This window comes from Zootermopsis nevadensis, unplaced genomic scaffold (genome assembly GCF_977971745.1).
Source record: "Zootermopsis nevadensis isolate Lab colony 2312 unplaced genomic scaffold, Znev_1.0 Znev_ptg000007l, whole genome shotgun sequence".
Taxonomy (NCBI): Eukaryota; Metazoa; Arthropoda; class Insecta; order Blattodea; family Termopsidae; genus Zootermopsis; species Zootermopsis nevadensis.
The window spans coordinates 13,881,040-13,894,910 of NW_028259139.1; the positions used below are offsets into that span (position 1 = coordinate 13,881,040).

General features: G+C 39.7%; 2 protein-coding genes across 4 annotated transcripts in view; one reads left to right on the forward strand and one right to left on the reverse strand.

Moving 5' to 3' along the window:
• LOC147874627 (uncharacterized) overlaps nt 1–9,624 on the reverse strand; it is a 26,642-nt gene extending 17,018 nt beyond the window's left edge. The window contains exon 1 of the mRNA XM_087344383.1: nt 8,905–9,624. Within this exon, the coding sequence (XP_087200509.1) occupies nt 8,905–9,442 (538 nt within the window). The 5' untranslated portion in view covers nt 9,443–9,624. The remainder of the gene's footprint in view (nt 1–8,904) is intronic.
• The window catches only part of LOC110835077 (uncharacterized), a 28,288-nt gene that overhangs the window by 9,648 nt on the left and 4,769 nt on the right, over nt 1–13,871 (forward strand). Inside the window, exons 1-3 of one of the 3 annotated variants that reach the window (XM_087344385.1) lie at nt 10,796–10,997; nt 12,107–12,238; nt 13,044–13,094. In XM_087344385.1, coding sequence (XP_087200511.1) covers nt 12,114–12,238; nt 13,044–13,094 — 176 coding nt within the window. In that variant the 5' untranslated portion in view covers nt 10,796–10,997; nt 12,107–12,113. Of the gene's footprint in view, nt 1–10,795; nt 10,998–12,106; nt 12,239–13,043; nt 13,095–13,871 lie in introns of those variants that run through there. The other 2 variants (XM_087344386.1, XM_087344384.1) reach the window with 2 other exon arrangements.

Here is a 13,871-nt window from a genome sequence, read left to right on the forward strand (position 1 = left end):
TCAACGAAACGTTTTTCGTAAAAATGTGGTATTCGACTGTATAGGCCGAAATTAAAACGTGTCCGATGAATTTGTTTGTTCATATTTGTCTAATACAGTGTGTCCCACGTAACTCGGAACGCACCTACTAGCATGCGACGGCTATGCTCTGCTTTGTGACAAACTTACTTCCCGGTCATTCGTTCGCTGCCTGCTGTCGCGGCGGTTTCACGTTAAGTGGGACACTCTATATATTGCTTATTTTACATGAAATAAATCGATGTTTGCACCTGTGCAGGATGCTTAAACCTGTTGCCAGCGACAAATTGAAGAACTGCATATCTCGTTAGCGAATTAACTTACGTACATGCGAGCAATTTCCGACCATCTTATTCTGAAAATGATGTTCTCTATACCGCAGTTATTAATGTACTCTGATAACTTTGACTGTTGTCATTGTGAAGAATAGAAATATTTATAGGGCTACAACAGTGTGCAAACTAATTTTTGGTTATTCATGTCACCATGGTTGCAAAAATATTGATATCGTTTTGTTGTTTAGAATACCATAAAACAGAAATTGAAAGTGTTCAAAGACAAGGTCTAAGGACAATTTAATTTTAAACCACTGAAATAAAAAGTTTCCTCTGGTTTTGCGTAAAGAATTCTTGGTAGCACGGGGTATCAGATCTCAAAGTATGAATGTTGTAACTGTAGTGGGCCAAACGTTTAAGCTTAAGTTATTTTTCTACTACATCGAAACTACGAAACAGAAAATGATTACGTTTTGGTAGGTTAGGTTAGCGGAGCCTCAAAATGTAAATGACTCTAAGAAAATGGAACCACAGTTGAATTACATCAAAATCAAAATGGTCATGTTTTGTGTTAACCCAGATTCAGACCGGAGAGTGAGTAATTACAACTAATAAACTGGATGTTCAGTGTGACATCGAAAGTGGGGGCTACATCACGGGAGCTACCAATAATATCAGCCGAAGCGTAAGACGGAATAACATTCTTCTTCTCACATGAACTGTCGCATTCAAACCCAGAAACTTAGTTTGGTGTTCGTCCTGAAAGACAATCTAAACTGCGCTACAAACTTTCACACATTCCACAACATAGGATAATTAACAGAAATATTGCTTAAATGAACTGAATTGACTTGTTCGTAAGTTGCACATTTAGGTCAACATCACAAGAAGTATTTTCTCTGTCTTACGTTCTTATTATCTATGAAACATAAAATGTTACTTATAATTCTTTCTAACGTGTTTCAAATAACAGATTCATGTTCATAGAAATAATTAAAAAAAAGTTAGATCGTAATTTGATAGAATGATGGCGGACTCTTGTGGACGCGGAAATTAAACTTCCAGATCTATACGAGGCGAGGAGTTTCTTGACTGGCTTAACGAACTTCAGCTTATCAAGAAAGTTTCTGTTTCCAAGAGTTTTTTATAGACGTAACCAACCACATCAGTAATGTGGAGCTGACGAGTCTTAAACCCCACAGAATATTTCCGAAGCATTTCCACGTGAATTTTGCACAAAATGAATAAGGCAAATGGGCAATGGGGATGTAATGCAGTTTTCGTTTATCAGTACGTCGATAGATGTAATTTATCTCGCCAAACATCTGACAAGGGGTCGCGCGGATCTCCCCTCGTATCCAAGTTCCCCAGAGGGGAAAAGGACGTCGCGGCTGGCGCCACTGGTGGCGGACACTTGGACGCTCACGCCGAAGCGCCAAGTGGGACGATAAAGCCCACAGCTACAGATACCGGCACCGAGCCGGTGCACGTTTCTTCTATGGACGCAGCCTCAGGGCGCTGAGCATAGCGCCCAGTGGCACCACTTCTAACTCGCAAGTGGACAAAGCAGCCCCCCCCCCTCCCGGGATCAACACAACAACACCCCAATTAACGTCTCCGGGGTGAACATTCGTGCGAAGTCCGCAAGCAATTTCGTGACCCTGACGAAAGGCCTGATGCTGATGTTGGTGCCCGAGACTGCTGACTGCTTCCGGGCCAATGTTGGAGCCGTTGATGTGAGCGAGGATGCGAACAGGACTCCGAGAAGAACCGCCCCTTGACACCACACTCCATTGTGTCGATGTGGCCAGGTCCTGATGTTGTTAAGATGCGTTCTGTCGCCGGCCACACGCGGGGACCCGCACCCATTTCGGAAGTGTGTCACCCCAAAGCATCGTCTTAAATGTTCCAGCTGAAGAGGCAAGCACACTGCTAACGCCGGTGGTTGCAGTAGTGGAAGCGTGCGCAAGGGGAGCCTGGCCGAGAGAACGACGTCTTCACGCGTCTTCCAGCTCCCAGATCGGCGCCAGTACAGCCTTCTTCCGAGCAGGAGACCTTGGGCCCTGGCTGGAGCCACGTCGTCCGGGGTGGCCGCGTCGTTAAGGCTCAGGCTTCACTTCATCCGACACAGGAAGACAGACCGAGCGGCAGGCTGCCCCTGCGGGTGGCAGCATAAGTCCGCTTGTCACGAGGTGTCAGTGGTGGACTCCCAACCACTCCGATCCAGAAAGATTGACCCCTCTTTCCCGCAGAATCAGTTTTCGCTTGAGGGAATCGCAAATATCATGGAGAACTTTCCTCGCCATGCCTGCATAGAGTCGACACTCCTCTCTCTCTCTCCCTCTCTTTAAAATCTACCTCCCAGCGGGGGAACTTTGTCCTCGAGCTGTCCTTAAAACCGTCCTCCTGTTTGTAGCCGAGTATGGCTACGCGGCCTAGGACAAACAGCGGAAAAGCTCTGATGCTGGCTTTTCGGAATGACGATGGTGTTCGTGGCAGGACGCTGGAAATGGAACAGTTCTTGAGAGAGCACGGCGTTCTGAAAGACACGCGTGTCTGAGCGGGGCAATTCTCATCTTATTGGTGGCTGATCACAGTCAGAGGTTCGCTCCTGCCGGTTTACGCTACCAGAAACTCCTGCTTGATCTGTGGGTCGAACTCCGCAACCACGGTTCCTTGCAGACACAACGCTACCACCGACGTCCTTTATGTAGCAGTTATCAACGACTTCGTTTTTTCTGCTCTCAGCTTGGATCACCTGCCTACCCTGACCGACACTGCATGCCGATCATTCTTTTAAATAATTCCCGGTGACTGCCTGAGAAATCGGCCAAGTGGGTCCAACGACTCGGCTACACTGACTGAGGTCTTCTGTGCGTTTCCTCAGTTATAAGACAAATGCCAGGATATAATTCCAAAGGGGCATGACCCGGCTTTCTCATTGATACCGATACCTAGTTAGTTTCAGGTTAGAGGTCAGCTGAATATTATTTTATCGAAAGGGTCTATATGGACATCTTATAGATCCCTGTTTTGAAAAAGGATCGTCCATATCTTTATAATGTTAACTGTCATTGTACGATAAACACTAACTTGGCATACTGACATCCTCATATTGTCAACGTTCACAGAATAGAAACAAAAGATTTCGCTCGTCCATGGCCTACTGTGTACTTGAATACAAGAGGCAAAGAAGTACGTATGTCAATGACAGTGTTACCTGATTATAATGCTTTTATTTTAATTACAGAAAAAAAATTCTTTCTGTATAAAGAATAGACTATATTTTTATTGTACTTTGTTATAGACCGCGTAAAACATACTTGGGGTAAAATCTTTACCGATTTTATCTAGTGTCAATATTTTATATCACGTACCAACATTTTTTCAGACCAACCAGTGTTTTTCTTTAGTTAGAAATTTTGGTGATTATGTTTCGTGAACCGGTCCAGAGCAAAATTAAATTCGGTTAAATCTTATAGTGTACTTCTTTAAAATTCCCAGAATAAGCTGATTCACAGCCTACCGTTTAAAAACCTGCTAATTATTTAATAATTCTGTTATGATGGACGTAACATGCCGAACCTTCATGCAGTTGATAGTTAAGACAAGATAAACGCAACACTTCACCGTGGTTAAGCAAATGTCAACCACGAACTGTGTCTCCTACCGGTAAAAAAAAGACAAAAGCATCTCGTCATACTGTCTGAAATGTTACGAACCCATTGTTCTTACAAATCCTGTCCTTAATACAAACAACACACAAAAAAGAAGACACAATTTTAAGAAAAGAGTAAAACAGCTGCGTGTTATTTTAATACGAGGTCACTGTGTAAATACTGTCGATGAACGTGTGTGAAAATGCAGCAAGCTGAGATGGTATAAAGTTTAAGAAGCCACGCAGCCGTTGACTAGGTCATCCTTGTCGTATAGATGAACCGGTGTTATGACCGAGATAATGTTACAGCTGGTAGCGAGAAGTAGGACATGTGCTGCCTCCTGTGACAAACCAGGGTAAAAGCTGTTGTTTTTATATCCGACAGGAAAAAAAGACTAATGAATGCGTCCAACTGTTTCTTCTTTATCTAATTTGAATCTTCTTTTGCCTTTACTACAAGAGTGTGTTAATGTCTCTACCACTAACTAGACACGGTATGAGATTAATAGAAAACTTCTAGAACAGATATTTTTATAAAATATGTATTCTCTTTAATGTTAAATGAATTCCAGGATTTAAATTAACCTATGCTACTGCCAGATACGTGAGCTCTGTATATTATGCCGACTCAGCTAATTTCATAATATTAAGGAGTATTTCCTAACCAAAATACTGTCAACAATGCAACGATAAACACAACAACAAAATAACCTAACCTCTAATAATGCAACTTAGCTGCTGTGACCAAGCGGCGTCGTAGGCTTGGTTAACCATGGCGGAGTTCCGAGCATAAATATAGTTCCTTGTTATTTCACGACCCTCGTTCGTCACAATGCTCATTTGTTAAAAGTAATATTGTGCAGCTGACAGGGCTAACCAACATTACAAGCGTGGCATTGGATTGTCTAATATAAATGGTCCCATTTGTGGAGGATGTGTCCACTGTTATACTTTTGGTTCGTATTAATACAACGTACCTTACACTTTACATGAAACTGAAATCAAATTTGATTTAGCCAAATACAGTTCACTGTAAAAATAAACAAGTGAGGAAATATACAGCGTAACTATGTTGATATTTTCACGTCGTGAATGCTGTTATTTCGTGCGTCGACGACCTTGTGAATCATGTCTGTTACGTCAGAGTTGTCTGTGATCAATGACCGTTGTTTGGGTGGGATTCTTCGACTGCGATGGAGGATTCCCCACCGTGGTTTCGTGTGCGGGATGTGTAGAAATTAAACTTTATTAAGTATACTAAACCAGTATTTCATCGCAGACTCAGAAGTACTGATTATCAAACACGAGAAACCTTGCGCTTGCAAGTTTTTTTTCCAAGACCCAAAAATATTTCGCAGTTCGAAAATACTTCGAGATACATAATCCACTACATTACGTCTACACTTCCTTGTCAGTGACCTCCAATGTGAGCTGACACTGCTTCTGCTCAATAATAGTAATAATAATCATAATAATTAGTCTAGAAACTCATAATTTCATACGTCCAAGTGGAAAATCTCTCTGAACGCCCGCCACACTGAAGAATTCCATTCCAAATTCGCTGTTACCAATGACATGCACTGAGAACATTGGAGAGAGAGGCGCTGGCTTTGTACGGGAAGGCTGATAATAATGAAGATTACGAAGTCTTCTGGGCCAATAGAAGGTTACGAATGTTTCAGAGGTCCTTGCTGCTTCCAACATCCGGGCGTTGAGTAAGCGTTGAATACAAATGTGAGCAGCATTATTATTGTTTCCGTTTAAGAGCTGTGCATGCAACGGAAGTAATGGAAGGGGGCGCTGTCTCTGATACAGCTCTTCTCGACTGCCCAGAAAACTCTTGTCACAGATTTAACACTTCATCGAGAAATCGCCCGAGATCTTGGACTTAACATACTGAGGAAGTTCAACTCCACAACCTGTGTGTCCCGTCAGTTTTATATTATTACACACGCCTAGGTCTCCGATGTGGTTTTCTCCTTTCAAGTTTTCAGATAAAATGTGAGAGCATTTCTTGTGTCACTAACAGGCGGGCCTACTCTGTACAATAATCTTCATTTCAGAGGCCGCCTCTGGGTAGGACAACCCGAAATCGCTCCCCGGAAGTGATAAGAAATTTTATTTTCACCACAGCGCGCAGTGAGCCCTGGACGGACCCATTCATCGTCCGATCCACGGAGTACCGGAGAATCCTTCTCTGAGAATAAAGACGTCGGGGCGTGAAGCATATTGCTCCTCCCCATCTAGGGCCGAGGATAATGAGTGGCGTTAACATCCGATTCCCACGTACATTCTCAAAGCGTGGTGCTTAATGATGCATATGGGCAACTTCATATTTTCACTACCGACCTTAAATTTATTATTTAAGAAGGTGGCGTCGCCCTGACGTCGGGAGAAATGATAGTTTCACGATCAGGCCTACAGAAGGGCGAAATTTCTCCATTTGGGTTTACAGCTGTTGGGCTTTGAACGTTTTAATACGCAAAAATCTGGCTTCCTACTACGAGAAGTTAACGTGCAAATGGCAGGCCATGGATAAGAGGAGAGTCTTTTTTTCAATGTATTGTTTTCGTTCTGTAAATAAAAATATTTGGGTATGTGTCTAAGATCTCTGTGATATAAAATTATCTAAATAACCAAAATAAACATTTCTCGGGGCCTGTGTTCGTACTACGTCGGCAATAAGCAGGCCGAACATTTTATGTTGATTTGGTGGACATCATTATTATTGGGCGTGGCATTCCTTTATTAATGTAATGTTCAGAATCTATTACAAATAAACTTTCTCTAGACATTTCCCTAATTAGTGAGACAATGCTTGTTAATTTCCTCTGGAATGACAACAACGTTACTGCCTAAAATTGCAGTTTGTTGTGAACTACCTCTAAAATGTATACTCTTTCGTCTAAGTAATATTACTCTGAGTTGCAAGTTATTCGTATTTTAGAATTAGAGACGACTTGATTTGGACTTATATTTATCAAATATCATTCCTGCGGTGCCTATTGATAATATTGTTTTACTTCTTACATCAACTGGCCGTTCTCAAGTGTTACTTCCGTGCACTTATAGCCGCTAACATTTGGATGTCTAAAATTCAGTTGGTATTTATCATCAAATGCAAATTGGTTTAAAATTAAGTGTCGGATTTTTTTTTTCAAAACAGAAACCTAAAATCACGTCCAAGTTTTCTGATTTGAAACGCTACAGTTTAGACCTAACACATATTCCGAAACTGCGCAATCCTGAGTCCATGATAAGAATTATTACACAATGACGTTGACGGTTATTTGACGAAGATAATTAAAATGTAAAAAGTAAAGTTTGTCCCGCTACACGCTATGTAGGTCGTTTGGGGTGTGGGAGTGGAGGTATAGCTCCTACTCATTCTTGACCTCGGCACTAGATGGGGTGAGTGGTCAGCATCACGCCCCGGCCGAGCTTTACCCCCGAGAAAGAACCCCGGTACCCATTGGATAGGAGGTTGGGTGGGCCCCAAAACCGGCCTAGACGCAGAGGCTAGAGGAAAAATCCTCTGCCCCAGTTGGGGATCAAACCCCAGGTGTCCAGCCCATAGCTAGTCGTTAAACTTAAAAAATCCGTCTATCTATCCCTGATCTTTAAGATAATGATCTTTAAATGACGACGTTTATTATTTAATTATGCAAGTCTGTCACGTCTTTGTACGTACTCCCGCTGGGAACAGCACCTACGAACTAGATCACACCAGAGAATGTCCCTAAGGGCTCATTCGGGGCTTATATTGCCAGGGTTCTCTGCTCCGGGGATTCAACCCCGGAGTGTTACTCAGCGAAGCTTAGCCTTCCAGGAGCTATCCGTGCTACTCTCTCAGTAGGCGTATGTGCTGTTTGATGTATCCATCGGAAGTGGCGTAACTTACACCGCTGAAACCTTTCTATACTCTACGGATCTCAAGATGGTCTTCGTCTTAGGATATTAAATTTAAGCGTATTCTTGATAAAAACATCAAGCCAGCATGATAATTGAGTAATATGTGAACTTATTAGACTATCATTTTTAATAGACTGCAGTGAACTTTCAACAGATTGTTCTCGATTATAATCCGGCGGCCCAAGAGTCGATACATTGACGACAGCGTGGTCACAGTTCTGTCCGTAAGTCATTCTACACATCACAAGAGACACGACTGTTCTACCAAAGAAATAATGCTGATGTTATCACTAAATAAATTCTTGTTAAAGTTTGTAGACTTTACAGAACTTCAAAGACTAAGCAAAAATTGCAGTGGGGTCTAAAAAGGAATGTTGTTGTTGATTAACGCTTACAACTAGTGGAGGTATAGCCAACAGTATAGAATATTATACAATATTTCCCTCCTAACTGAATCATGCCTTTCTTGAAATCTATCAACAGCTTATGTACTGTCTCATTCTTCTCCCATTTTTACTATGATACCTAGACGTATAAAATTAAGGGAATTCAATTAAAGTTCTCACAGTAAAATTTTGAATTTGAACTGAAATGCGTTATTTAATATGAAGTTACTTTAGTGTGAAACTGAAACACTTGCTTCAGTTTGACGCTTAAGATATTCTGAACATCTTTTGCAGACTTCTAAATCACCCTTTTATTTGATCAGTGCGTGTTAACGCTTGAAAATGTGTTTCTATAGTAACCCGATTACGCACAAAACTTCAACCTCTTATATTTCCTGTATTATGATCCCGAGGTTAAATTCATAACCTAACCTAGTTCCATTCACTCAATAATCCAAGAACCAGAAAACGCTTGGACCTACAAATTTTGTACTCAGACATGAGTTTTATTTTTTAATTTGTAACAAAATTCTTTCCAGTAGTGGCAAGTTTCATCTCGAGTCCATTCGACTTTGTTCACCCCTAAATTTATTATGCTAATTTATAATTTATTGAAACAGAATTCTTACGTATCCAGAGCTACACTAAAACATACCTGTCCTTGAATACAAACAGCTAGTCGGTCTGAACTTCGTCCTTGAAGGCTGATCGATATAACACTTGGCGTCCTCAGAATTCCCAGAATATCGATTGCTGTGTAACTCGAAGCGTTCGTTGTAGAAGTCTTCTTCTTCAACTCCGTTGACCAATCCTACAGAAAAATTCTGTGTAGGATCCTGCAGATAAGGAGAGAATTGTCTGGTCCCAGCGTCATAATCGGTGTCTGGATATTGATAATGTGGCACGTAATAAAAATCTGACTGCGATGATTCGAGTGCCGGAGTTGATCTGACGATGTAATCCGTTTCAGCGTCTGTAGTACTATGACGCTTCATAAATGCGTAATTTTCTAGGTCCCACGGGTCTACGTAATGCCGTGATATTGATGTAGATGCAGTACTTGATACATCTCCCTCAGAATTTCTCGTTATAAGGTAATTTATTTTGTTCGTTGGTATCTCCGATAAGCGTCGTTGTCGGTTAGAACACGGTGCCCAGTACGTAGAAGAAGCTGGTCTTGAAATTGGAGGCATTTTTCTTTCTTTTCTTGTCTGTTACACACTTATTCTGTTGTCACTGTTGGGAATGTTTAACCTGCTACAGCCCAAATTATCGCCTCGTATACAGAACGTACTACATGCTAAATTGTACTCAGCCTGCGAGTAGAAGAAGCGTCTGAGAAGTGTGAAGCGAGCCGAGTGACTACGCGCGCACTCTAGGTAGACCACTAACTAAATTGAGAGTCCTCCTTCAAGTGCATTTTGCTATCAAACTGTGCCGCGCTTTCACCCCGCTTCTGTCTGCGGATCAGTGATTCCACGGTACTTTCTTATTCCGCAGATTGGCCTTAAAAATGGAATCTAGTAGCAACAAAATAGCGATTTTCAGGACCCTGCTTGAGTTAAGACAGAACAAAAAATGCATTCTTATCGTACTTGGGCTTTTTCGATAGTCGAGAACAACATTTGAATTTCTTTTGACCATTTACCGTACTTAATTGTGTAACAACAGTTACATAAACATCAAATATCAGAATTAGTTTTCTACCTATTCTTGTGGTTTAGTAAGAAAGTCGTAGTTCTTTAAGTACACTGTACGCGTTGTACCTTGGGTAATATCAGGCCAGCTGCAAGTAATTACATATGCAAAGCAGACGAGAATTCCAACCATGTTCAAAAGCAAACTCAGATGTCTAAAGTTTAAGTACAATATACATATATAACCATCATATGCCAAATAGTACATCTCAGTAAATATCAAAAAGAGTTTAATACATTAATAAACTTGAATTAGCTATTCAATAATCTCCCCCCCCCCCTTTATAAATAGTCTGAACGACGATATGAAGAACTTTAAGCCAGCATTATTTGAATATCTCCTATCTCATTCCTACTCCATAAAAGAAATTACTTCAACTTATAATTTTCAGCTATTACAAAGACATGTCAGCAATAGTGGGTATTCTTTCACAAGTAATTATTTTTGCAGTAGTATTGTAGTTGACTGTAAATTACTGTCATAACTAAGAAATTTATATTTGTGTTATAATCAAGTATTGTATTTTTGCTATGACATGCTTTTTTCCTTGGCTTGGTCCTGTGAAGTATCTACGGAATAAAAATAAATTATATTTTATTCTGTAGAACTAGTTCCATATCTCCGGTTGATAGCTGTATTCTGGGTTGTTGTACCGTGTAGTCTGGTAGAAGTTACCAACGTTTCAGAGGGCCTTGGTAAACTTCTACCAGATTACAAGGCACAACAAACCAGAAGACTGCCGTCTTCGAACCAACCGCCGGAAAAACCAAACTCTTTATCTTTAGTTCCTTATTCCGTCTTTGTTCATGAAGAATAAGATAGATGTCAGTAGCCAACCACAAGTCAACACCAAATTATCCTTTCAACGGGATTTAATGTAGGCCGTGGAGATATTGATAGCCGTGTTTCCCATGATTCTATGTAATGCTTATTTTTAATGAGTTGATATATTGCTTGTAAATTTGTGCTGATATATTTATCATTATGTTGGAGTCACGGATTATGAACATATTTACTTTGTGATTGACTTACATATTTTTGTGTTTTAAGGTAATAGTACGACGATTAGTATAACCTCGTAAAATTGTTTTCAACTGAAAAGTCGTAGGTTATTTTGGGTTATGTTCGATTTTGCACATAGTGTTTACAGGAATGTATGTTGTAGCACTAGTGGTTTTAGTAGCAGTAATTTTATTCTGTTGAGATGCTGTTTTATGGGTTGATGTGCCGTGTAATTCGGTAGAAATATATCGACGATTGAGAGACGTTTGCTACTTCCATCATCAAGGTGATGAGTAATGATCGGGGCAGCAGGCACCTATGAAACGTCGATAAATTGTTACCAGACTACATGGCGCAACAACCCAGAAGATAGCCATCTTCATACTATCCTCTGTGAGAACAAGAAATCTCACTTATTTAATAGACTTTGTCACAAGCAGAATATTGGAACGCTTCAGTCTTTCAAATTTCTTTTACTCATAGTGACTTGCTAGTACTAGTCCAGCTACAAATGATAATGTCTGTAGACTTCAATCCTGTGGCTATTTATATAGTAGTTATATTTCTTCCTCATGTGTGTACATCCTCATTTATTTGTAGTACATTTGTTCCTGTTATACAGAAAAGTTTCATAGGTGTTTTTTGAAAATGGGGTTATTGTCCTCAGTTCTCTGAAGACAGGTCTGCAATGTTTGGTTCTTTTAATATTCCAAAACAGTTTGCATCTCATTTTTGCATTGTAAATTAATGGTCTTTGACATATAACTCCATACGTGGGTATGATATGATACATGTGGCTAGAACAAGGCATAACAAATTGTTAAATGCATTGTTACTTATCTAGAATCCTCCAGAAATTGCTCCAGACTTAGAATGTGGGTATTTTATTATGTTTGGCTTATAGCATTTTAACAGCAGTATGACAATTTATATAACACACACACACACACACACACACACTTGTGACTAAGTTCAGAGCAAATAAATGTTAATGGTTACAACTGACAGAGATGTTTGGGGAGCTGAATTGGTTCTTAGAAGGGATAGACAGTCTTAAAATATTTTTATCTAGTTGACCAGGTACCTTATTGTATCCTACATGCTTGTCTTAAGTAATAATAAATTATGATAGGTATTAAGAATGTGTTTTGTTACAGCTTAAACATGAAACAGCCAGAAACAACAGTGCTGACAATCAAGCAGCAAAGAATTGCTTTATCAGGCAAGAAGAGTAAAAACAGGGACCAGAGTGGCCACAGTGTGTTTACTTCACCATACAGTCCTTATTGGTTGGTACATTCTTGCTTCTGTCTGCACATATTAATCACACTTTTGATGGAGTTTGTTATTTACAGTCCTTACTAAATTTTTTATTAGAAAATATTTGCTTGAATTGAGCACATTGATTTAAAAGTTTATATAATGGCTTAGATGCTATTTAGATGTATTAAAGTATGTTCTGAGTACACTACAATAAAATGTTTATACTTATTGTTATCCAGTAGCTAGTATAACGTCCTGCACCTCAACATGGAACATGAATTTGTAGTATAGATTACATAATACTGTTTTACCAAAGAAATTTTCATGAAGTTAGACTTGTTTCTGCAGTGTGGCCTGTGCTCAGGTAGTAAGGTGACAAACTACACATTTTACAAGCATTGAGTGTTCCCTTTGCTACAACATCCAAAATAGCGTTTTTGCTCATCCAGTTCTCTCTCCAGTGGGTAATAAGTATTAATTCTTAGCCAGGGAGAGCCAAGGTAGTACTGGGGGCTTATGGAAACCAGGGCACATGAACAAACCAACTTAAGGGAGGCCCTGACTAGGGTGCCTGTAAGGCCCAGGTCTAAGGCCAATGCCCTAATTAAAGAGGGCACTACTCTTTAAGGGCCTGGGGACTTGGTGAGACCAGGGACCTACAGGGAGGCCTTTATTATGACCAGCTACAAAAGAGCTCTTTAACATGGCTTCTTATGTTATGAGATCTTGCTAAAAATTATATTGTCTTCCATACCTACAAGGGTTCAGTTATGGGTATGAAGGTACTGAGGTTAAGAGACAAGCGGTAGAAATTTTTGTTTTTGCTTCCAGGCCGGTGCTGGGGGAAGATACAGAAGTGGACTTGAACCAGCTGCTTATTAGGTTAGGTGGTTGTGTTACTGCCATAACATTACACATCTTTTGTTACATTGGTAACTTTACCACTTGTAAGAATTTATGAGGTGCTGGAAACAATAGGAATATGGAAGTTGGTATACTGACACATTATAAATTGTTCTAAAATTGTCTGTGAGAAATTTTGTATGTTGAAAGTTATGCACTTGGCATTAGTCTTAAGCTTTGAGGTTATGTTTGCAAACTGTGTAGTACTAGAATTGTGGGAATTGTATGTAAATGTAATTTTTAGTTATACTTGGTTATCTGTACATTTGAAAGATTTTAATTCTTTGAAGTGAAGCTCATCTGTGCAATATTTAAAAAAACTAGCTCTTACCTCAGAGAAAACACAGTGTGCATTTATTGCAAAAATAAGTTAGTTAACATTGTTTAAGGAAATAATTTCTGTCTATTCTGAGAATGATACAAAACCCATAAATACATGTATTGCATTAAATTCAGATTTATTGATTTTAGAAGCAGGTGGCACATACAGTTGTGATTTGGTTTAAAATGGTTGAAGGTAATTATATTTTAACTTCCATTTAAAGTCATTTAAAATTTAGTTTATAATTATTTTTAAAGTTAAGATGAAATTGTTGGTCTGTGAGAACAGCATTAGAATATAGTGACCATTCTCACCCATCAAATGCTCTCAACCTCTTCCTGTATTTGGACTACATTTGTAAATATCATTAACTGGCTGATTCTATTACCACCTTTTGCAGTACAGGCCTGACTCACGTAATGTAAGTGATTACT